Here is a 25,614-nt window from a genome sequence, read left to right on the forward strand (position 1 = left end):
GGTTCACACTCCTACCCCCTTTGCAGACTAGCCATGACTCTATGGAACACAGCACTAGCTTGCAAAGTGGACCTACAAGCTCAGTTCCTGCCAGGGAAACAAAATACTCTGGCAGACAGCCTGAGCAGGAACCTGTCAGACCCACACGAGTGGATGCTAGACACCCAAATATTCAAGATGATTACAGAAGCCTGGGGCTGCCCGGACATAGATCTATTTGCATCTCCCCACAACTACCAGTTACAGACTTTTTGCACAAGGACATATCACAAACTAGCATGGAAAGTGGATGCTCTCTCATTCAGTTGGAGGAACCTCTCGGGGTATGCCTTCCCTCCTCTACCTCTTCTTCCACGGGTGTTATTAAAGATAAAACAGGACAAACCCAAGATGATTTTACTGGCCCCAAATTGGCCTCGACAATTTTGGTACTCAACACTGATGAATCTATCCCAGGAGCCTCCTTGGATTCTACCTCAGATTCCAAATCTTTTGTCCCAACACCAGGGCCAGGTTCTGCACACTCATATCAAAACTGGCAACCTGGCGTATTCAGGGTCTATGATTAATCCTACCCTTTCCAAACAGGTTATGGATGTTATCTTAGAAGCCAAGACGGCCTAGCACTAGAAAATCTTATGAAGGTAAATGGAAGAGATTTTGCACCTGGATGCATGCTCAGGATTCAGATCCTCTCATTCCAAATATTCCATTGATTTTACAATACCTGACAGACATGTTAAATAAGGGTTTATCCTTTTCCTCCATAAAAGTACATGCCTCTGCTATCTCTGCACATTACAATACAGATCCTCCAATTTTTTCACATCCACTTCTGAAACAATATCTCAGAGGAGCAAAGAATTTAAGGCCCCCTAGGACACCACCCATACCTGCCTGGGACCTCAATTATGTTCTGGAAAAACTTACTCTGCCTCCTTTTGAGCCTGCTGCCACATCTGATATAAAGTATTTATCATGGAAGACCGCTGTCCTACTGGCTTTGACTTCAGCCAGGAGAGTCTCGGAGTTACAAGCACTCATGGCTGTGGAACATCAAGACAGGGTTTCTTTAAGGGCTAACCCTACTTTCATGCCTAAAGTGGTTTCTAAAGTGGCTTTAAACCAAACTATTCACCTGCCAACTTTTTTCCCCAATCCACAAAATAAGGGGGAGAGGATCTTGCATTCTTTTGACGTGCACAGGCAGCTTCATTTTTTCCTGGACAGAACCAAGGATATCAGAAAAACAGAACAACTGTTTGTTTCTTATGCAGCAAATTCCCAAGGCAAGGCCATTTCAAAACAGACCATTTCTAAATGGATTGCTCATGGAATCAGATTTTGTTACTCTCATCATGGAAAGCAAATCCCAGGAAAAATCAGGACTCACTCCACCAGAGCTGTTGCTACTTCTGCTGCTTTTCTCAGGGGAGTACCTACCAAAGATATTTTGGAAGCTGCAACTTGGAGTTCAGTGCATACTTTCTCTAAGCACTATAATCTATCTCTTTATTCTAAGTCCAGGGCAGGCTTTGCTTCTGCAGTCTTGCAAGGCCTTCTAGCTGCCCCTTCTACTCAATAACCTCCACCCTTTATCTCTGCGTTGGGATTCAACCCTACAGTGATGACTGCAACAGTGAAACACGATGAACATAGTACAGTTGTGTACACGTACCATAAATGTAGATGTTTGAGTGTCTTCACTGTTGCAGTCTGGGTTACTCACCCCCCTGTCCCCTCTTATTCTTTCATTAGTGTGGTTCCCTGCTTCACCCTTCTTCTGTGGTGTATTTGCTACAGGGTATGGGGTTTGTTGTACCTTACTTTTAGCCTTTACTTTTGGGCACCTGACATCTGGGGCAAGAAAGACTGGAGAACATTATGTCGGCTGGCAGCTTTGTACCCCTGGCGCTCTGACGTCAGGGAGGATGACTGCACAGCCGATGCCAGACCCAGACTTTGGGATTCTGGCCGACCGAGGGCTGCCTGCCGGCAGGAAGAACCCTACAGTGATGACTGCAACAGTGAAGACACTCAAACATCTACATTTATGGTAAGTGTACACAACTGTACTTTTCGCTGGAGGGCAAAAGCCTGTCACCTCAACACGGGACAGCCATTCACCTTACCCACAGCCAGGCCGACATTAACAACAGATGCATCGGATTATGCCTGGGGGGCCCATATGGCAGGAAGATGCATTCAGGGCACATGGTCCGCAAGTCAAATGCATCTACATATCAATCAAAAAGAGATGCTAGCTGTTCAGAATACCCTGACAGCCTTCAAGGATATACTTCATCTAGGACAACTACTGATAAAGACGGACAATACTACAGTCATGTGGTATTTAAACAAGCAGGGGGGCATGCATTCCTACCCCCTCTGCAGACTAGCCATGAACTTGTGGGACACAGCACTGACTTACCGAGTACATCTGCAAGCACAATTCCTGCCAGGAAGGATAAATACTCTGGCAGACGAACTAAGCAGAAACATAATGGATCCCCCCCAAGTGGAAATTGGATCCATAAGTCTTCAGCATGATAACAAGGAACTGGGGGTGCCCGGACATAGACCTATTTGCCTCCCCTCACAACTGCCAACTACAGAGATTCTGCACAAGGACTTATCACAAGCAAGCATGGAAAGTGGATGCGCTGTCTTTCACTGGAAAAACCTAACAGTATATGCCTTTCCTCCTCTGCCTCTCCTCCCCAAGGTACTCCTCAAGGTCAGACAAGAGAAGCCAAAAATGATACTGATTGCCCCAGACTGGCCCCGCCAGCACTGGTACCCAATCCTAAAGAGCTTGTCTCAATTCCCAGCATGGACATTACCTCAAATTCCTCACTTATTGACCCAACAAGACAGTATGATACTGCACAGCCAAATCAGGACCTTAAACCTGGCAGCATGGTGAATAATGTAGCCATTCAAGACGCACCTCTCTCTAAAGCAGTGATGGATGTTACCTTGGAGGCCCGGAGGCCTAGCACCAGGAAATCTTATGCAGAAAAATGGAAGAGATTCTGTGCTTGGAACCAGGCACAAGGTATTGACACGACTGTTCCAAATATTTCTCAGATTTTGCAATACTTAACTGAGATGCTGGATAAAGGCCTTTCCTTTTCATCAATTAAAATTCACACCTCTGCCATTTCAGCTCATTACAATATAGAACCACCTATTTTTTTTCATCCATTACTAAGGCAGTACCTCAGAGGGGCCAAAAACATAAGACCTCCAAGGAGAGCACCAGTACCTGCATGGGACCTCAACTATGTCTTGGAAAAACTCACACTGCCTCTGTTTGAGCCAGCCTCTGCAGCTGATATAAAATTCATATCCTGGAAAACACCTCTGCTCCTAGCAATTACCTCCACTAGACGAGTCTCAGAGTTGCAGGCACTCATGGCAGTGGAACCTTTTATCATTTTCCATCCTGACAGGGTTTCTCTAAGGACAAACCCTACATTTATGCCTAAGGTAGTGTTCAGTGTGGCCCTTAACCAAACAATTAATTTGCCTACTTTTTATCCAAACCCACAGAATAAGGTTGAGAGATTTCTGCATTCTTTGGACATTCACAGGCAGCTACGCTTCTACTTGGACAGAACCAAAGCTTTCAGAAAGACGGAACAACTTCTAGTAGCATATGCTGCAGGATCACAAGGAAAGCCTATCTCAAAACAGACTATTTCAAAGTGGATAGGCCACTGCATTCATTTCTGCTATTCACAGCATGGCAAATCAGTGCCTAAGGGCATTAGACCACATTCAACCAGAGCAGCAGCCACTTCAGCAGCCTTCCTTAGAGGAGTACCAACCAAAGACATCTTAGAGGCTGCAACTTGGAGTTCAGTGCATACTTTTACAAAGCACTATCACTTACCTCTCTACTAAGTCCAGGGCAGGCTTTGCCACTGCAGTTCTGCAGGGCCTGATGGCCTCTCCTAGTCCTATTTAGCACCAGCCTCCCAACCTTAGCTTTGGGATTCAACCCAATTCTAATGACCAACAGTGAAACACTATGAACATAGTACAGTTGTGTACCTACCATAAATATAGATGTTAGAGTGTATTCACTGTTGCAGTCCAGGTTACCCTCCCACCATCCCCCTTTTTACCTTGCTGGGACTTATCTGTACTTCTCTATTCTATACAACCTATGTGGTGTATTTGCTTGTAGATGAAGGAAAAGTTGATTTTTGTATATGCATGCTTATTGGCATAATTTAGCCTACCATTTTAGGGGCACCTGACATCTGGGGCAAGAAAAACTGAAGAAAATGGCGTCAGCTGCATCTTTTATACCCCCTGGCGCACTGACGTCAGGGAGGAGGCGACAGCAACCGATGCCGGACCTAGACTTTGGTACTCGGGCTGACTGCGGGTAGCCTGCCAGCAGGATAACCCAATTGTAATGACTGCAGCAGTGAATACACTCGAACTCCTACATTTATGGTAGGTACACAACTGTACTTTGGTCCTGGAATGTCCATCCTCCATCCCCACAGAATGAATGGGCCAGTTGTGTTGGTAATGGAATCCCTAGGAAAGGTCCTTTTGGGGGAGAAAAAAAAATGGAAACCAGAAAGAAATATCTGTAATGAATGTTGAATGTAGTGTGATTTCTGAAAATAAATGCAGATTAAAAATAAAACCTTGTTTAATGTTTTCAGTAATTAAACCACATATAATGATTACAGTTAAAGATGAGCACTTAGGTTAGTCAAGGATACCGTCATTAATGAAGAAGTCAGAATTCAAAAAAAAAAAATAATGTTATGTTATTGATTGTAACTGGCGTGGTATTAGACTTTTACTGTCTTTTTTTCTCTGCCATTGTAAACAGTATTTACGTGGCAGGACTGGAAGTGGCAAACAGTAGTACTAAATACCTAAAGGATTTTCTGTGACATCCTACAATGAACAAAATCTCCTTGAGCATAACATTGTCATAGAACCAACAAATATCATTCCTCTTGTTGTAAAATTTTGTCATTTTTGTTGCATGTGATGAGTCACCATCAGTCTACTAAGGTTTGCATGCCTCAGGTATTTCAGTTGCAACTAGAATGCAGTTAGATTGAAATATCAGGACATGTTCTGATGAAAGTAGCAGTCTATTTTGAAGTAACAGCATAAGAGCATGTTTGATGCTTACATTGATCTGGATATGCCTTTATATTTTAAATATTTTGACTGCATTTTATCATTAATTACAATCAAATCTACTCAGGTTGTATCCAAGGGCAGTGTTTGTTTTCAAATTTGGTATTAATAGAGTAGTGTAAAAGACATATGTCTCAGTTAATACTGGTTTCTTTCTTGCAGGACTATATACAGGTTCTAACTGGACTCTGCTATGATGGTGTAGAGGGCCTCATATACCTGGTTCTTTTCTCCTTTGTCACTGCACTCATGTTCAGTTCCATCGTATGTAGTGTGCCCCACACGTGGCAACAGAAGAGGTAAGCGACATTCAGTAAACATTGTCTGAGCTGGAACTGTGATGCAGAGAAATAGTATGTATTTGGAAGTAAGCAAGACTCTGCAATTGGTAGACAGAATCACAATGTCAGTAAAAGCTGGCCTTCCAGTCCTAAGTGCAGCTTGCTGTTCCTTTCAATCTTAGTGCCTTTTTGTCATTAATCAGCAGCTTGCTGGAGATCTCATCTAAGCTCTGTTTATACACTGGACCACAATTCTAAGTTCTGTTTATACACTGGACCACAATTAACTCAGGTTGTGGCCGCTTGCTATGGGCAGTCATTCTTTTGAATCTGCCTGGTATTAAAAGGGAGGGGAAAAAGTGCCCAGTCTGACTACAGCAAAACTGGAGCAGAGTTCTGAACTGTGCATTAGTTTGATAATACAGGACTTCTCTGTCCCAGCCATGCCATTGAGTGTGGTGTCACATCCACTAACCAGGCAGATGGCTTTTGGTGTACTGCTGTGCTTGCATGTGGCTGAAGGAAGCCTCACAACACTTTTTTGTTACTGAACAGAAACAATAGAACATGTAATGCTTTCATTCATTACTTTAATTTAGTTACTTGTTTAATTGTAAATAAATATGTGCAGATTCTCCAGGAGTTGCACAAGATCATTCTTTGCCATTGTTACAACAGATGAGTATTTTTTGGAAGTTAAGTAGGTAGCTTGTCATTTAGAAATGCTGTTTGTAATGCATGATTTTTTAAATGACCTGATTGCTTAGTTCATGCTGTACAGCTCATGCACTGTGACATTTGCAGTGCTGTTGAGTAGAAAGGAGTTAACACTGCCAGGGAACTGAACCTGAAGTCCTTTGTTTATTCACAGGTCAGGTATAGTGCGAGCGAGCACATTGCAGGATACCCCACATTCTGAAGAATTTAGTGCTGGTGAAAGGTGAGGGCTTGACTGCTTCAGAAAATGAAGCATAGTCTGTTTTCTTTTTCTCTTTTTTTTCTTCTTTTTGGAGTTGGGATGACTTTCCTATTGTTCATATATTAAGTTCTTATCTTCCCGGTGTGGCTATATTTGCCCCCATAATGCTTTTATTCATTTACACCTACTTATCTGTACTCACTTGTGTAGTTGTCCAGAATGCTGTTGTACCTGTCAGACTGGGGGAAGAAAGCCAACACGTATGTGCATAATAAACTGGTATTTCTGATGTCATGTTATGCACATGCATTCCACCCAGCGTCTTCTTTTAACCTTAATTTCTTCTCTTTTGGGGCTTGGCTTTTAGAAACAAAGTTCAAATGGTAGCATTCTGACTTGAATAGCAACAGCCCAGAGACAGAGAGTGGGTGCATATGAAAATTTCAAGGACTGTAACTATAGTCCTTGGACTTGTACAATTGTAAGTGTGAAAGTGATGGAATACAGACAGAGTTTGAGACTGTGGTTATCTCCAGCGTATTTTCCTGCTTCAAGGTAATAGTGATCTTGCGTTGGTATTTATAAGTAGTTGTGGGTGTGGGGACATGAGGGGCTACATTTGCTCACATTGTAGGGTATTGTTGGGGAGCAGTGCTGACTTGCAGAAATGCTTTAAAGGTGTAATAGTGAATTTTTGGAATTTTCTTTTATTTGGTGAAATTACTATTAATTTTCATTGTGTCATGACTTAGTGCTGGGTTTTGTACTTCTTATAAGGAGCCATGGCATTAACTGTGCATTTTGTTACAAATATTGCCAGGGAAAAATGTATTGTACTGAGCTTTGGCATCCTTTTTCATTTGCCATGAAGAAGGGAAATAGGTGATGCAATGTATTCAGTAAAATATATATGAGCAGAGTTGCAGCAAATTTATACATTATAAAATACAAATTAAAAGTCACATTAAACATATCAAAACATAAAGTAGAAATTTAAAATAGTGGTGGAAGTAGTGAGATATCTGGAGCAGTAAAACTGTGAAGGAAGGTAGTGACAAAGGACTAACTAAAAGTCATATAAAGTAGAGAATGCATAGAAATGGGCAAGAGGAAGAGACTACTAGTTAGGATAAAGTAGAAAAGTGGAATTATTTATTTTTTTGCATTAAGAGGAGACTGTGATGTTTGGACCCGAATTTTAATGTGTTTCAATAACAGATATACACCCTAAATACTGTTGTAGATATTTTTTGTCTTTTGTCAGCACACCCAGTCACAGAATCCTCTGAATGGAAGCATCCAATATGGGTACCTGCCTTTGTTTTGGTGTCTTATATGCAGAGTGCCTGCATCAGAAGTAGAATCTGGGGTTCACTGAGTTGCTGCATAAAGTCAGCCACGATCTGTTACTTTTGCTTTGATTAGCCTTCATTTGTTAATGTTTGGTCATCTGTCACCTGCTTCTGTGGTATAGTCAGTCCAAATTTGACTAGCAGATTAGGCAGTAGAAGAACCAGACTGGTCATGATAGGAGTGCGTGGCCTATGCTAATTTACATACCCTGGGGAGGGAAATAATGATCCTAGTTAGGTAGTTGCTACCATGCAAGTAGAGGCTTGCATTGTCCTAGTTCCTATATACAGGGGGGGGGGGCTTGGCAGTCTCAAGTTGGTGAAGGTAGCTGTCACTGGGCATGCATAAAATGTGTCCACATGTCAGGGAAGAGAGTATATGCCTTTTTGGTGACATGGGTGCCCATGTCCAACACAGGGGGGGGGGGGGGGCAAGTGTCAAAGCAGAACCTCCTCTTATTGCTGCATGTATGACTGCTATGACATTGGGTTGTCCTCATGTGATGGTAATGAATGGGCAGTGGTGGTGGCTTGATGGTTAGTGGTCATGGTGGTGAATGATATAAAAGACAAAAGTTTGGGAGTCTGCCATGTAGCTGGACTGACGTCTTCACAGATGCTAGTTTATTTGTGTGATAGTAGCTTATGTTTGCAATGCACCTCAGAGCTGGACAGATTAGTAGCAGGGAAAGTGCAAAATAGCAGCTGTCCTACCCATTGGGATTGGGAGGCACATAGTGGGCAGTGCAGAGGGAAGGCTGCAGACATCTAAGTGGCCAGTTCTGTAAGTAGTCAGATGTGTTTGGAAACTAAGTCAGTACTTCTGTTATTACATAGCTCCACATGATGAGTTAGAAGCTTTTATATTTACCATCTATGCTTGATGAAGCTCTGCTACCCTACTCAGTATTGCCAGCTAATGAGGAACAACATTTGTCAGCTCTTTCCCATATGATCTAAACCAAATGTTGGGAGCATTTGAAGAGGTAGGAAGGGAAGATTTCTAGCATGCTGATGACATTTTACATCACAGTGTCATAAATTGACCCTATTCTTTATGGATGACTCATTTAGTGTAGTTCATTACCTGCCATGGTTGATGGTAACTTTGGGTGCCGTGCTTATCTTGCCATCCTAGCAGATTAATACTGCATAATACTTTGCCATTTGTAGAAGACTCAGAGCAGAAAAGAATGCTAACTTTGGTTTTGTTATGCTTTGCCTGTTTGCTTTGCCTTAACTAATGTATTTTTTACTTGGCCCACTGCTCTGTTGCTGCCTTTTTCTGGGATGACTGCCTGTGTTTTTATGTCACCTTGCCATGACTGCACTAAACATTATAGTGAATGTTATTTATACTAACATTTTGTTTATTTAACCTTCTCTGTGTCCACCCTGTTTAGCTCTAATTTGTTATTTTTTTTGTTTAGTCCTCTCAAGTATTGCTGTGTATGTTGTAATGCACTGGTGGTGGTTCTTGGGTTTTGTTTTATGCTGTGTTATGTTTTTATCAATATACCATGATTTGATGACCTACAATATTGCATTTTTATGCTCACCATTAGAAACGAAGCAGAATTTGCTAAGCATACTTGTTTAAAGCAAATTCAAAGGAAATTGTCTTATCCTGCTCTTCTGTGTATGAAGAGCCAAACTTCACAATCTACCTTGTTAAGAATTAAAGACCACACAAGGCTAAGAAACTTTTAGCGCTTTCATCTTTAATTGAGGAAAGACTTCATCAAAATAAGACAGTTTTAAAATGTTGCTTTTTATATTACTGATGCTTCTGGTCACATGACATAAGCTCCCAACCTCTTTTCTTTTCCAGTCATGTCTAATTATGGTTTAGCTACTATTCTCTTAAAAATGTATTTGATGTTAATATAGTGTTAGCTTTTTTTTATTTTTTTAATAGTTTGAAAATCACTACCTTGTTTATACTGTACAGCATAACCCAATACAAAAAAAATGAAATTTCCTGAAGTCTTAAGTAACCATGGGGAATAGATGTTCAGACACCCTCTGTGCTAAACTGCTTGTTTGCCAATGTAAAATGAGTCACATCTCTTAACATTGCAAGATAAATGTGCTGTTGAAATTGAATTGTCTGTTTGCATTTACGGATTTGCCATAATTGTGTACTGTACTGTGGATTTTCTTTCATGTATTTACAGTGCATCCAGACACCACAGGGAATGGTACCTCTGTTTTTGCTTGAAGTGTTTTTTTTTTTTTATAAAGTTCTTTCATCCAACCAGAGTCCTTAGATTAGCATTATATTCATTTATAAATCTAAGTTGGACTTCTAGAATTTTCCAATAACTTTTAATAACATTTGTGCGAGACTCAAATGTCCACTGAGAAAACTAGCAACTATTACTGTTTTGCCATTAGTTTGAGTAACCTTCTGTAACTTCATCATACCACAAGTCATTATGGTGGCATATCTCATGTTTCTCTTATTAATGACTTCATATACCTTGTATATTGTATTGCTACTGTTCTCTTGATCCGGAAGCACACCTTCTAGCACAGCTAGTTCTTTCTGGAATTTTATTTTTTTTTTTTTTGTCAAAAGTCAGTATGGACTCCCTCTACTTCATCAGAAGTCTGTATGAATACAGTTGCATGCTTTGCTTTTTTAAAACATTTTTCTTCATAAATTCTGGTTGACTGCTCTTCACATCAATGTATGTGATGCTCTTCATACTGATCACTGCTGCAGTAGCCTTAGTTATATGGGTTACATCCTGCCAAGGATATAACAGCCAGCCAGCTTCCAAAGCTTCAGGGCACCTTCCACATACCCAAACTGTCAAGCAGTTTGAGTCGAGATGAATAAAAGACAAGTTTGGGCATGAAGCCCTTCAGAGCTTTATGCCACCAAAAAATACACTCCTGTTAGGCTTTTGAGGATCCGATGGTCTACTTCTGCTTTCCTTTGCTTGGCAGATAAGTTCCCTTTAGGGGAAAACCTTCCACTTTCTTAAATTTATTGATGTTTTATTACTTTTCTCTTCGTGAAAGTTATTTTAAAGCTAGAAGTTTTGTGTTTAAACAGACTTGTCTCAAGACAATAATGTACTTTTAAATGGAGCACTTGTTCTTTTCTGTCAGTTTAAAAGTGGTGTTAGCTAACTGAAAATGTATTTTATGTGGAGAAATTATGTTAATTTTTTCCCTTGGTGAGGTTGGCAAAGTATTCAAAAGTGCTTTTCTTAAGTTACTTTTGTGGACTGGTAGTTTTACTGGTATTTGCATGTCTTCCCCTGGGGAAAAAGGCACTATATTCAGCTTGATTAAGAAACAGACCACAGTTGGTCCTTTTTCCAGCCACAAAAAGAAAAAGTTAAGCAAATAGCCTTTGGCACCACAGCAGGATAGCTCCTCAGTTGCAGGTGGGTGACTCTGGTGTGGCCATCTGTTGTACCTCGGACCACTCATCTTTTATTCTGGAACCCTGTGGTGTAGAAACTTCAGCCACAATGGACCAGCGGTTAGCCGCATCCTCTCTAGCTTTTGGAATCCCTTCAGTGGTCAAGGGAAAGCCACTTAGTCCTGGGAGAGGGAACAGGGAAGGTTTCCATGTTGTGCTAGAATGTTGTGCCCATCCCTAGGTAAGTAGCTTCTGCAGTTAGTAATACAGTTGGTCACATTTTTCTTGTCAAAAGAAACAGAAGACCAAGCATGTATCTACTCCTCAAATTTCTTTAGACAGGAATAATTTACTGGGTCTGGCTCAGGGTTTAATTCAGTCATTTGATCATTCTTGTGTCAAGCATTTTGTAGTAAAAGAGGTATTCCCCTTTTCCTGAAGAGATTCAAGGTTCTGAATATGAATAGGAAGATCCAGGAACAGATTCGCATTTCCCCCCTCAGATCTCTGGAGGAAAGTTCAGTTTCTGATTCTTTCTGTGTAAATTTCTTTTTCTCTTTGTTCAAATGTCAGGCTATTGCAGTTTACAAGGTTTCCTAAGGTGTCCTAAAGTTCTAAGTGTGTTCTGAGGAAGTCTGCTACCTGTAGATGAAAGCACTTAACCAGTTCTTACTACTTCTGTGGAATAAAGGCTTTTTTATCGTAGCTGACAGTATCATGATATTTGTGGAACTGTGATCTTGTTTACAGCAAAATCCCTTGTATAAAGACAGGGGCCTTTGGTGGGCAGATGCCTGCTACCACAACAAGGGACTGCCATTCACTCTACCCCCAGCCACCCAAACTCTAACAACAGACGCATCAGACTATGCATGAGGGGCTCACTTGGCAGGGCAGTGCATTCAGGGCAAATGGAACCTGAGTCAAATGCACCTGCATATCAATCAAAAAGAAATGTTAGCTGTACAGAATTCTTTGACAGCCTTCAAGGACCACATTCTTCCAGGACAATTATTGGTAAAGACAGACAGACACCACTGTTATGTGGTACATAAACAAGCAGGGGGGAACCCCCTCATACCGTTTCTGCAGACCAGCCATGGCTCTGTGGAACACAGCCTTGAGCTACCAAGTGCACCTACAGGCTCAATTCCTGCCAGGCAAGCTAAATTCACTGGCAGACGACCTAAGTAGAAATCTTATGGACCCACACGAGTGGAAACTGGAAACAGAGATGTTCAACATGTTGAGAAACAAATGGGGGAGCCCAGAGATAGACCTGTTTGCCTCCCTTCAGAACTACCAATTGGACAAATTCTGCACAAGGACTGCCCACAGACAAGCTTGGAAAGTGGATTCCCTGTCCTTCTCCTGGGAAAACCTCTCAGTTTATGCCTTTCCCCCTCTACCTCTCCTCTCCTCTCCAAAGTTCTACTAAAGATCAAACAGGACAAACCAAGGACAATACTCATTGCACCAGACTGGCCATGCCAACACCTAGTACCCCCTCTTGCGCAGTGTGTCACTGCTGGAACCATGGCACATGCCTCAGACCCCTTTCCTGCTGTCACAGCAGGAGGGCCATATTCTGCACCCCCAGCTTCAAACCCTGAACCTTGCAGCCTGGGCCTCTTACCTAAGCTCTCCATTACCATCCCTCAGTAAGCAAGTGCTGGATGTCATTTTGGAGGCAAGGAGGCCTAGTACTAGAAAATGCTATGTTGAAAAGCAGAAAAGATTCTGTTCCTGGAGCCAAACTCAGGGGATGGGTACAACAGTGCCCAGTTTACCACATATTCTTCACTACTTAACAGAGATGCTTCACAAGGGCCTTTCCTTCTCTTCTATTAAAATTCATGCCTCTGCCATTTCAGCACATTATAACTTGGAGCCACCCCTCTTCTCTCACCCCCTGCTGAAGCAATTCCTCAGAGGGGCCAAAAATTTAAGACCATCCAGGAGAGCCCCTACTTCAGCGTGGGACCTTAACTTTGTATTGGAAAAGCTCACTCTGCCTCCCTTTGAACCAGCTGCAACTGCAGAGTTGAAATTCCTTTCTTGGAAAACAGCCTTCCTTCTAGCCATCACTTCAGCAAGCAGAGTGTCTGAATTACAGGCCCTCATGGCAGCAGAGCCCTTCATAATCTTCCATGCAGACAGTGTCCCTCAGGACCAGTCCTTCCTTTATGCCCAAGGTGGTATCCAGTGTGGCCCTTAATCAGTCCATTCATTTGCCAACCTTCTTTTCTAATCCACAGAACAAAGGAGAATGAATACTGCACTCCTTGGACATGCACGGACAGCTTAGATTTTATTTGGACAGGACTAAGCCTCTCCGGAAAACTGAACACCTGCTAGTTGCCTTTGCTACAGGGGTAGAGGGGAAGGCCATTTCAAAGCAAACCATTTCTAAATGGATAGGCCATTGCATTCATTTCTGCTATAAGCACCGTGGAAAACCTACCCCCACATGGGGATAAGATCACATTCCACCAGGGCTGCGTCTACTTCAACAGCCTTTCTCAGAGGTGTTACTACCAAGGACATCCTAGAAGCTGCTACCTGGAGTTCTGTTCATACCTTCAAGCATTACCACTTGCCTATTTTCTCTAAATCCAGAGCTGGTTTTGCCACTGCAGTCTTGCAGGGCCTAATAGCTGGTCCTAATGCTCTCTAATTGCCTCATCCCTTCCTTAGCTTTGGGAATATACCCAAATGTAATGACTGCAGCAGTAAAACACGAACATAGTACAGTTGTGTACATTTACCATAAATGTAGATGTTCCAGTGTATTCACTGTTGCAGTCCTGGTTACCCTCCCTCCAGCCCCCTTACTTCTGTTTGCTATACCTCTTGTCTTGTTTTCTGTTTTTAAGCTTTCTGGTGTATTTGCTTATAGTTGGAGGTGTAACCTTTTATATAATTGCTTCCCATTTTGGGGGCACCTGACATCTGGGGCAAGAAAAACTGATGTAATGGCGGCTGCATGCTTTATACCCCTGACTACCTGATGTCATGGAAGAAGAGACTGCAACCGACACAGGGCCCAAAACTTTGATAATCAGGTTGGCTAAGGGCCTACCTGCAAGCAATAACCCAAATGTAGTGACTGCAACAGTGAATACACTCGAACATCTACATTTATGCTAAGTGTACCCAACTGTACTTTATATTTTGTCCCAAGGATTGATACTACCAGTTCCTCCTTCCCAAGTGGGGAAGTTGTTATACAAGAATGTTACTAGTGTTAAAGAAAGAAAATGTTTGGAGACAAGTTATGGATCTTTCTTTCCTTAACCTGTTTTTAATAGTGACCTAATTCATAATGTTGTCATTTCATAAGCTTTTCTTCCACAGGCAAAAAAAGGTCCTTGTTCCAGTCAGACTTCAGTGACTGTGAGGGAATACTCAGGATATGGGGTCTCATGGCATCTACGATTCTCATGATACCCCTGGCAAGACTCCACATGAGAAAGATACAGTTGTTGTGTTGTGTCTTATGGCTTTTCCCAGTTAGGGGTCGCCACAGCGGAACTCCGGTCTGCTAATGATTGGCAATAGATTTTTACATGTCGACTTGCCGGGCCTGACGCACAACCTTCAACGAAGGAATGCCCATTCATGCATGTCGCCACACAGAAGATGCTCTAACTGAGAATCGAACGGGGCAACGTCTTACTGTGAGGCGACAATGCTACCGCAGCACCACAGTATCATCTGAAATTTCTTTGGTCCCAGCATCAACACCCTTCATCTTTTTCAAATCCCATTGTGTGTGTGTGGGGGGGGGGTCTATCCCTCTTTGCTGCAAAACAGTCAGTCACCACAAACAACTTGATTTTGCTTTTGGAGCAGTTTCAGGATGGATAAAAGTTCAGGGGTCTGGGGCACTAAGGATAGACACAAACACATAAATATCTTGGGAGATGCTTGTCCTGATCAAAGTGCTCAACTCTTTGAACCATCTTTGGCCCCCGGGGCCTCTTGAAGTGTTTTAAGACAATACCACAGTCATGTGGTATATCAGCAAGTAAGGGAGAGCCAAGTCTTAACCCCTTTGCAGGCTTGTTGAATTAGCTTGTGATAGAGCTTTACAGCATAATCTCACTCTGCAGGTATCCTACATTCTGTCAGAAACTGTGTAGCAGACAAGCAGAGCAAGACTAGGGTAGACCCTTACAATTGGAAACTAGATCCAGGGGTCTTCCAATTTTTGATCCATCTGTGGGGAGTTCTTTGAGTAGACCTTTCTTGCCTTCTCTTTGAATAATCAATTGGCAAGATTCTATTCCAGGACTCTCCACAAGAAGGCCTGGAAGATGGGTGCCTTTTCTTTTCCTTGGACAAGAATTTTCTAGTATGTGTTTCCACCCTTTCCACTAATGTCAAGGGTGGTACTTAAGATTCAGAAGGAATCCCCCGAGGTCATTGTGGTGACTCCCTTCTAACCTAGGCAAATGTGGTTGTTCCTTCTTTTGGAAATGGTCAGGGACAATTACCACAAGCTTCCTCACAGACTGGAGCTACTCACACAAGAAGAGGGGTGTTTGATGCACTCTTGACATCCATCATTTTTATTTGAATGCCAGATGATGAGGTCTTGCACACCTTTTTACTGAGGATGTGCAGCAGGTACTAATGGAGGCAGGAAAGCCTGCTACTAGGATGTCATATATTAGCAAATGGTAAGTTTTCTAGTTGGTGCCAGCAACATAACTAGCAACAATTCAGGGCTACATGTTCTCTGGTTTTACAATGTTTGTGTGAGTTGCTATCTTATGGCCTTTCTTATTCCTCTGTCAAGGTTCCTTTATCAGCCATTTCAGCATGTGTGCATGTAGTTCCTCCTCTTTCAGAGTAGTCTCATATCAATATATTCTTGAAAGGAAGAGGCTGCCAAGTAAACCAGTGGCTCCCTTAATTTTGTATTAGGTAAGCTAACACTTGCTCTATGTAAACCAGCTAATCTGGCTGACTTGAGGTTCTTAACATAAACAGTTTTGCTGATTGCTCTGATCTCTGTAAGAAGGGTATTTGAGTTGCAAGCTCTTATGGTGAGTCAACCCTACATCATTTTCCATAGGGACAGTGTTTCTTTGAGAACTAATCCTTCTTTTATGCCTAAAGTGGTATCAGAGTTTACTTCAAGCCAAACTGTCCATCTCCCTGTTTTCTTTACTGAATCTAATAATGAAAGGCTGTTCCATACCTTGGATGTCCACAGACAACTCTGGTACTATCTTGACGGACCTATATCTGCCAGATATTTGGATCAATTGTTTTCTTTTGAAGGTAAGAAGGGACAACCTGTATCAAAACAGACTATTTCCAAATGGGTATCCAAGTCCTTTTGTTATACTCATTATGACAAATTTATTCCAGGCTGGGTCAAGGTTCAGTCTACTAGGGCCATGTCTTCATCTGCAGCTTTTTGGGAGTGTTTGGAATATAAAAGTATTCTAGAAGCAGCAACTTGGTCTTCTGTATATACTTTTACAAAACAGTATAGTATTGATTCCTTCTGTATGTTTAGGCCAGCTTTGCCAAGATCGTTCTCCAGGGGCTACTCGACCTTTCCCCTTCCACCTTCCAAATGTAAACAAATGTGATCTATCCATATGGCTAAGGCTACTTCAGAAGTGATCAGTATTATGAACGTGGTGCAGCTGTGTAAGTAAGCTTACCGTAATAGTAGATTTTCAAATGATCACTGCTGCAGTAGTCACTCCTTCCCTCTATTTCTCTTAATGTGCATGGGTGGGTGAGTGTGTGTATGTATACATATAAAACATTCTTTTTTATTATTCCTAAGTGACCTGTAATGGTTTGAGCACTTAGAATGTACCATGGAGCTTTGGAAGCTGTGTAGCTGTTATCCTTGGCAGGATATTACCCATATAGCTTAAAGTAATGCAGTGATCTTTTGAACAATTACTGTTATAGTAACTGTACTTACACAACTGTACTTTCTTACCTACAGGACAAAGCACAAAATGTAAAAATTGTGTACAAGCCTCGAAGTGTCATAGGATTATGGGAAATTCATGACAACTGACTCTTATGACTTGCTAGTACCCAACCCTTAGACCATACCTCCTTTTCCAGATACCAATCTAATCATCCCCATATGAAGTATAATTTCTTGGTAAACATTCTGCTATTTGTTTCCTGTGTTATATTTCTGGATGCAAATTGAAATGCTGCATCATTTCAGTGTGATATGATTGTTTTATCCAAAGTCACGACCTGCATGGAATGTATTGATCCTGGTAAAATAGTTATTGTGCCATCTAAAAGCCATATGGTTCAGACTAAATGTGAGTATTTTAAGTTTTTAATCATGAAGACGTAATGACTGTTCATTTGCAGTACAGTATACCACTACAACTGTCATTCTGTAGACAGCATTGTGCAAAATGATTCATCTGTCAGTAGAAAACAAAAAAAAATGGGAGAAACATAATTATGTACAGATATTGCTGTTCTTGCTGACCTTGCAGAAATTGTGTAGCTCATTTATCTTCTCAGGTTGTTCAGCTGAGCCAAGCCTATTTTCCATGTTAGTCTGGATCTTCTCAGATTGTTTAGCTGGGCAGAACCTATTTTCAGTGTTGGTCTGGGGAAGAACTCTACTCTGTAATACATATAAATGTATTGGATTATATTAAAACAAACTATGATGGTAGCTTCAGTAGGGGTTTGCTAGTATAGTTTGTCTGTCAAACGAGTGTAAAGTTGAAATATGTTTATAACAATTTCATACATTAGGGTATGGAGGATTTAGTAAGAAATTCTTAAATTAGTATTGTATCAGAAGCAAAGTAGGACAGAACTTCAAATCTGTAATTTTCATTATGCGCAGGTATAAAGTTAGGGCTAGTAGTATGTTAGTAATATAGTTCTGACGTCAGGATTTTCTGTCGTGTTTATGGCTTTCTGAGATCAAAAGTTATACACCCATGACAAAACTTTCAAATGTATGTACTTTTTAAAGGTAGATTTTTTTTTAGTGTCTTGTCTGTGGGGTGGCGTTTCATCCATTCATGAATTTTGCTTGTTGTCATGACTTTGTCCAGACGTTAATACTGTCAGACCTGCTTTGGCTACTTAAGAACATGCTTGTCCTTTGTCATGTTCTGCATCTCTGCTACACTTTTCACCAAGTCTTTCATTCAGTCATGTGAATCTCACCGGGAATTTTATTTCAATGAAGGCATCTTCCTCCCTGATGATGTGACTACTGGTGACATAGATGGGGTTTGAGTATTACCAGTACCATCTATAATGTTATGGATTGATGACATTACTGCCACCTGTGAGAAGATTGATCTGGATGGCACCAGAGGGATTCTCTAATCACGTCACAGGTACCCAGCAGTTCAAAATAAAATAAAGTGTACAGAACTAGTTCAGTAATAGTCACAAAATGTAACCAGGTCCCAAAAGCATGAAGGGAATATCCACTGCTGTCCTGACTATGAGCTTTCAACATCTAACCCCAGCATCCCAGGCCTCCTTTCTTGTCTTTCTCTCTCTGTGAAATGCAGCATCTTTCAGTGCCTTTTACCCATGGTAACTCCCTTTCACATAAATTATTTTCACATACGCGCGCACACACACGCACAGTTGTCGGGGAAGGCTGACAAAATTATCTAATTCCCCACAACTTTCTTCTTGGCATGATAGCACTGCCACCTTCTTGGATGGTCAAGAACCTCCAATTACATCATGGCCTTAATTAAGCCAAATATGAAATCATACACATTATTATTTTTATTGATAGGCCCAAACAAGCTAACTGGAAATGCAAGCCACAACTTGTTAACCTACAGTGGTAAATGGTAACCCTCCTCTCAGATAATAAATGGTAGTAGTACATGTTGTAATAAAATGATCAGCCACAAGAGCTTAAACGTGAAGAAATTAACTTTGCTTAAGCAGTAAGACTAAGGGTGTGTATGCAGAGGAATAAGAAAAAGTACAAGGAATATCAGAGTAATAGTGCACAGACAGATTATGGAAAGAAAACAATCTGGACTACATATAGCTGAGTATTTTCAGTATCTCTGACTAAAGCATGCTGTCTCTAACTACTCTAAGTTAGAAACATATTGGAATTACACTGGCAGAACACAGACCTTTTCACAGATGTCACAAGTTTCTTTCAGATAAAGACAAGGCACAGCCCAGTCCCAAATATTTACATATTCCTGTTCTTTAAATGTGTTCTCCAGAAGGTACAGTACATTTGGTAAGAGTTACTGTTGGCAGAAGTATTTGCCATTGCCACATTTCGTTAAATGCATTGTTTTGCTGAGTGCTTAAGTAATCTGTTTGCAGTGTCAAATGCTAGGTATGAGAATGGGTAGTAATACCAAAGCTTCCATTTTTAATGAAAGTTTCAGCATTGAAGTTGAGTCTTTGTGTGTTAGGGATAGAAAACTGGGTAAGATGTGTTGGAATGATTAGATATTGGCATGTTGGAAGTGTGTGTGTGTGTGTGTGTGTGTGTCGAGTTTAGTGGTACTGTTAGGGAAAGGTGGTGTTGTTTCTAAATGTGTAGGGTTTGGGTTACCTCATGAGTAAGGATGGTGCAGGGACCTTGCCCACTCATACTCGTGTACTAACCTTACCTCCACTACTACTTTGCCCTTAACCTGAACTCTTAACAGTACTCTACTCTACAGACAGATTGTCTGCAAGTTAGTCTGTTTTTTTTTTTTTAGTTTAATCAATCTGAAAAAATAAACAGTTTTTTAGAATAATTGTCTTGGCAATTTGTGTGTTTGACCAGTAAAAAATACATTTGATGATCAAAAATTAGGTTGCTTTCGCAGTAGCCTAAACTTTATGGGTTATATCCTGCCCAAGGATATGACCAGCCAGCCAGCTTTCAAAACTTCAGTGCACCTTCCATACACCCTAACCTCTGTGGGGTTAGAGGAGGGACTCTTAAAAGCAGTGGCTAGTGCACAAAAAAACTTCTAAGTTTTCTTGCTGCCAAACTGTGCTCCTTCTGATGGTTTTCTGGAACTGGTGGTGTGCTAGCAATCCTTCGATACTGGGCAGATAAGTACACTTCTAGGGAAAACCTTCCAGTATATCATTTTTATGAAGAAAAACTATGATTTTTCTTTTGACTTTTACAGCTTATGCTAGGAATGTTATTTGACTGTCATATCTTATGAAGGGAATTTTCCTTGGGGAATGCTTGTGAAAAAAAATGCAAAAGTAATTTTTGTTGTATCTTTTTCTACATGTCTGTGTACAGTACTTAATGTACGGGTAGGATATTATGCTTTTGGGGACACTCATTGAAATTTTTACTTCAAAACTTTACATTGTCTGTCTGGAGATTTACTGACTCTCTCAGGCTTTGCTGCCGACATTTCAAGCTCTTTTATCAGTCAGCCATAGAGGAGATGTTCTTCGTTTTTCACTGTTGCAGTCATCACATTTGGGTTATCTGCTTGCAATAGCCCTCAGTCGGCCTGATTATCAAAGTCTTAGGTCCTGCGTCGGTTGCTGTCTCTTCTTCCATGACATCAGTTATTCAGAGGTATAAAGGATGCAGCTGATGCCATTTTATCAGTCTTTCTTGCCGTGTGGTGCCCGAAGCAGAAGCAGTTCGGAAGTGCCAGTCAGCCAACTCCTGAAATTTTCATTTTCGTGTTTCAGAACCGAAGTCTTCAGCAACTAAGCTAAGTACCCCGTTGGGGAAACTTTTTCTTGCTCTAAACCAATGCCAGTAAAAGTTAATAATTGTATTCCTTGTGGAAAGCAAATATCTCATAAAGATTTTCATTCGTACTGCATTCCTTGCCCAGACCACGACGTACCTCGCTGTCGGTTTTCTGCCTTATTTAAACAACGAACTATTCGTCGTCTGTTTAATTACTCTTCTAAATATTTTGGTACTCTGTTCAGTTATCCAGAAATGGCTTTGGTAAGCCACCCGACTACCGACATTCCGAAAAAACGCAAAGATAAAGACAGACTGCATAGGTCCAAAGCTGCTGACAACACTTCTCTTAAGCTAGTTGCCAGTTTGCTGGTACTCAGTGAGGCGCTTTCGCAGCCCCCTGATACCAGCTACTTCAGATTTGCAGGCCTCAACTGAGACTCATTCAGAGTCCAGTATGCCGCGAGATGCTTCTTCAACTGTGGAACCTGCGAATGTCTCTACCTTGGATGGGTCCGGAGCCGCTCTGCAGGCACTGGCTTCTCCATTCCCTCTGCTTCCCCTCCAGAGTTTTTCTCTTTTGGTGAAATCTTGCATACTCTTAGGGAGCATTTTCGCTGGGAAAGCCAGGATTACTCTGACTCTAAAAAGAGGCTTAGGGATTTCTTACTCTGGCCCCAACACAGGCCTTTAGCTATCCCCCCTGTACTGGACATTGTTGATGATGCCTTCTAGGAATCTAGCTTGGCCCCTGACTCTCTACCTCCTGCTCCCAGTAAACCTGACCGGTATTACAAGGTTCCTGACTCTCATAAGTTCCTCTTTAAAAATCCTACTGCGGATCCTGACACCATTTCACAGGAACCCAAGGGCATTAAGGCTACTACTGCCAAAAATCCTACCCCCTCTGATAGAGATTTCAGGGCGCTGGATAGATGGGGTAAGAAGGTATACATTTCTGCAGCCTTGGCCATTTAGGGCCTTAAACTGCCAGTTTCATATGTTAAAGTATCAGCAGCATATTATTGGATCACATAAACAGAAAATTATGATGATTCCTGACTGTGCTGAAAATAAAGATTTACAGGATTTAATGCATTCTGTTGAACAAGTTGTAAAACGTACTTTGCAATGTGGTTTTGATTCATTAGAGGCATCTTGCAGGGCTGCTGTCACCGGGTCTGTACTTAGGCATGCTTGGCTTAAGGAGAAATCTTTGCTAGATCATGTTAAAGCTAAATTGCTGGATGCTGCCTTTAACCAAGACCGCCTGTTTGGCAACAAAGCAGAAGTAGTACTTAAAAAGATGGAGGAAAAAGCTAAATCTATGCAAACTGTTAAAGATTTCCTGCAAGTACAGCCTCCCAGGGTTTTAGTAGGCATTGGCCCTCTAAGAATTGGTCCTTTCCTGCCTCTTCCAGGCCTTTTCAGTCCAAACCCAGAACCAGCAGAGCACCCAGGCTTCAGTCCCAAGGTACTCACAGGACTAAGCAGTGGGAGGCTGCCACTTCCAAAGCAGGGAGTAGTAAGGACCCTCCCCCCCCCCCATGTTAAACTGTCTCAATGACTTACCTTTAAAACTTCCTAGCCCTGCAAAACTGACTGTTCCTTTAGGGGGAAAGATTGCCCTGCAGGCAAAAAATTGGGAACTCATTACCCAGGACAAATGGGTCTTAAATATAGTTTCCCAAGGATACAGATTCCACTTCCACTCCTTACCAACCCCCAAACGGTTGGTCAGATCTACTCCCAAATCCGTGGAAGAGGCTCAAAAGCAAGTTCTCTCAAGTATCAGGGCTATTCAACCTGTCACAGAAGAGGAAAGGGGACAAGGTTTCTACTCGACTTTTCCTGGTGCCCAGAAAAGACAACTCTTGGCGTCCTATCCTGGACCCCTCTATCCTAAACACATTTTTGGTGATCCCAAAATTCAAGATGCTAACTCTTCACCAGCTGCTTCCTATGCTAGGCAAGGATGCCTGGTTGGCAACACTGGATTTAAAGGAAACCTACCCGCACATCCCAATAAGGGAATCTTACAGAAGATACCTACGCTTCAAAGCAGGCTACATGCACTATCCAGTCCTCTACACTGCCCTTTGGCTTATCTACTGCGCCTAGAGTATTCACAAAGTGCCTAGCTCCAGTCATTGCATTCTGCAGGCAAAGAAATATTCAGATATACCCATACTTGGATGATTGTCTAATTCAGGCAGAAAGCCAGGACATACTATTAAATCACCTGGCATTTGTAAGGAAATTGCTAACTTCTCTGGGGTACACCATAAACGAAAAGAAATCACATCTTGTACCCCATCAACAAATTGTATTCCTGGGCGCAAGCTTGAATACACCTTCCCAGATGGCCTACCTCACAACAGAGAAAAAAGTTAATTTGACAGCCTACTTCAAACTACTGGCCACAAAGACCCAGCTATCTGCAAGGAAAATTCTGCAAGCCCTGGGGTTCATGGCCTCCTGCATTCTACTAATTCCATATACAAGACTGCTTATGAGGAAACTACAATAGTATCTAAAAAGCCTATGGTGTCAACATTCTCAGGATTTAGAATCAATGATCCCTATCATACCGTGTCTACAGATAGAGTTCCTTTGGTGGGCAGGGGCCTGCCACCAAAATAAAGGACTGCCATTCACTCTATCTCCTGCTGCCCAAACCCTAACAGATGCATCAGACTATGCATAGGGGGCTCACTTGGCATGGCAGTGCATTCAGGGTCAATGGAACGCAACTCAAATGCACCTGCATATCAATGAAAAAGAAATGTTAGCTGTACAGTATGCTCTGACAGCCTTCAAGGACCACATTCTTCCAAGGCAATTATTGGTAAACACGGACAACACCACTGTTATGTGGTACATAAACAAGCAGGGAGGAACCCACTCATACCCTCTCGGCAGACTAGCTATGGCTCTGTGGAACACAGCCTTGAGCTGCCAAGTGCAACTACAGGCTCAGTTGCTGCCAGGAAAGCTAAATACACTGGCAGACAACCTAAGCAGAAATCTTATGGACTCACACGAGTGGAAACTGGAACCAAAGATATTCATGTTGAAAAACAAATGGGGGAGCCCAGAGATGGACCTGTTTGCCCCCCCCCCCCCAGAACTACCAATTGGACAAATTCTGCACAAGGACTCCCCACAAACAAGCTTGGAAAGTGGATGCCCTGTCCTTTCCCCCTCTGCCTCTCCTCTCCAAGGTACTACTAAAGATCAAACAAAGGACAATGCTGATTGCATCAGACTGGCTGCGCCAACACTAGTACCCCCTCTTGCGCAATGGGTCACTGCTGGCACCATGGCACCTGCCTCAGACCCCTGCTCTGCTGTTTTAGCAGGAGGACCAGATTCTGCACCCACAGCTTCAAACCCTGAACTTGGCAGCCTGGCTAATTACCTGATCTCTCCGTTCCCATTCCTCAGTAAGCAAATGATGGATGTCATTCTGGAGGCAAGGAGGCCTAGTACTAGAAAATCCTATGCTGAAAAATGGAAAAGATTCTGTTCCTGGAGCCAAACTCATGGGATGGGCACAGCACCACCCAATTTACCTCAGATTCTTCAATACTTAACTGAATGCTTCACAAGGGCCTTTCCTTTTCCCCCATCAAAATTCATGCCTCAGCCATTTCAGCTCATTACAATATAGAACCACCTCTCTTCTCTTATCCACTGCTGAAGCAATTACTCGGAGGGCCCAAAAACATGACCACCCAGGAGAGCCCCTACTCCAGCCTGGGACCTTAACTTTGTATTGGAAAAGCACATTCTACCTCCCTTCGAGCCAGCTGCGTGCAGAGTTGAAATTCCTTTCTTGGAAAACAGCCTTCCTTCTAGCCATCACTTCAGCAAGAAGGGTGTCTGAATTACAGGCCCTCATGGCTGTGGGGCCTTTCATCATCGTTCATGCGGACAGGGTGTCCCTCAGGACCAATCCCTCCTTCATGCCCAAGGTGGTATCCAGTGTGGCCCTTAATCAGTCCATTCATTTGCCAGCCTTCTTTTCTGATCCACAGAACAAAGGGGAACGAATACTGCACTCCTTGGATGTGCACAGACAACTTAGATTTTACTTGGACAGGGCTAAACCTCTCTCAGGAAATCTGAACAGCTGCTGGCTGCATTTGCTGCAGGGACAGAGGGCAAAGCTATTACAAAGCAAACCATTTTTAAGTGGATAGGCCATTGCTTTCATTTCTGCTGTTGTAAGCACCATGGAAAACCTACCCCACAGGGGATTAGACCACATTCAACCAGGGCTGCATATACCTCTACAGCCTTTCTCAGAGGTGTCCCTACCAGGGACATCTAGAAACTGCTAACTGGAGTTTTGTTCCTACCTTCACCAAGCGTTACCACTTGCCAATTTTTTCTAAATCCAGAGCTGGCTTTCCCACTGCAGTCTTTCAGGGCCTTATAGCTGGTCCTAATGCTATCTAATTACCTCCTCCCATCCTTAGCTTTGGGAATCTACCCAAATGTGATGATTGCAACAGTGAAACACGAAGAACATAGTACAGTTGTGTACATTTACCATAAATGTAGATGTTAGAGTGTATTCACTGTTGCAGTCCTGGTTACCCTGCCTCCAGCCCCCTGACTTCTATTGTCTATACCTCTATTCATATTTACTATGCTTAAAGCTTTCTGGTGTATTTGCTTTTTGTTGGAGGTGTAACCTTGTATATAATTGCTTCCCATTATGGGGGCACCTGACATCTGGGGCAAGGAAAACTGATAAAATGACATCGGCTGCATCCTTTACACCCCTGACTAACTGATGTCATGGAAGATGA

At 42.1% G+C, this 25,614-nt stretch overlaps 1 protein-coding gene across 2 annotated transcripts in view; it reads left to right on the forward strand.

Moving 5' to 3' along the window:
* The window catches only part of TTYH3 (tweety family member 3), a 1,772,574-nt gene that overhangs the window by 1,285,397 nt on the left and 461,563 nt on the right, over window positions 1-25,614 (forward strand). Inside the window, exons 11-12 of one of the 2 annotated variants that reach the window (XM_044089562.1) lie at window positions 5,344-5,480; window positions 6,334-6,402. In XM_044089562.1, coding sequence (XP_043945497.1) covers window positions 5,344-5,480; window positions 6,334-6,402 — 206 coding nt within the window. The remainder of the gene's footprint in view (window positions 1-5,343; window positions 5,481-6,333; window positions 6,403-25,614) is intronic. The other variant, XM_044089563.1, reaches the window with a different exon arrangement.

The sequence above is a fragment of the Protopterus annectens genome, chromosome 12.part0 (assembly GCF_019279795.1).
Source record: "Protopterus annectens isolate FY-2018-M chromosome 12.part0, PAN1.0, whole genome shotgun sequence".
Classification (NCBI taxonomy): Eukaryota; Metazoa; Chordata; order Ceratodontiformes; family Protopteridae; genus Protopterus; species Protopterus annectens.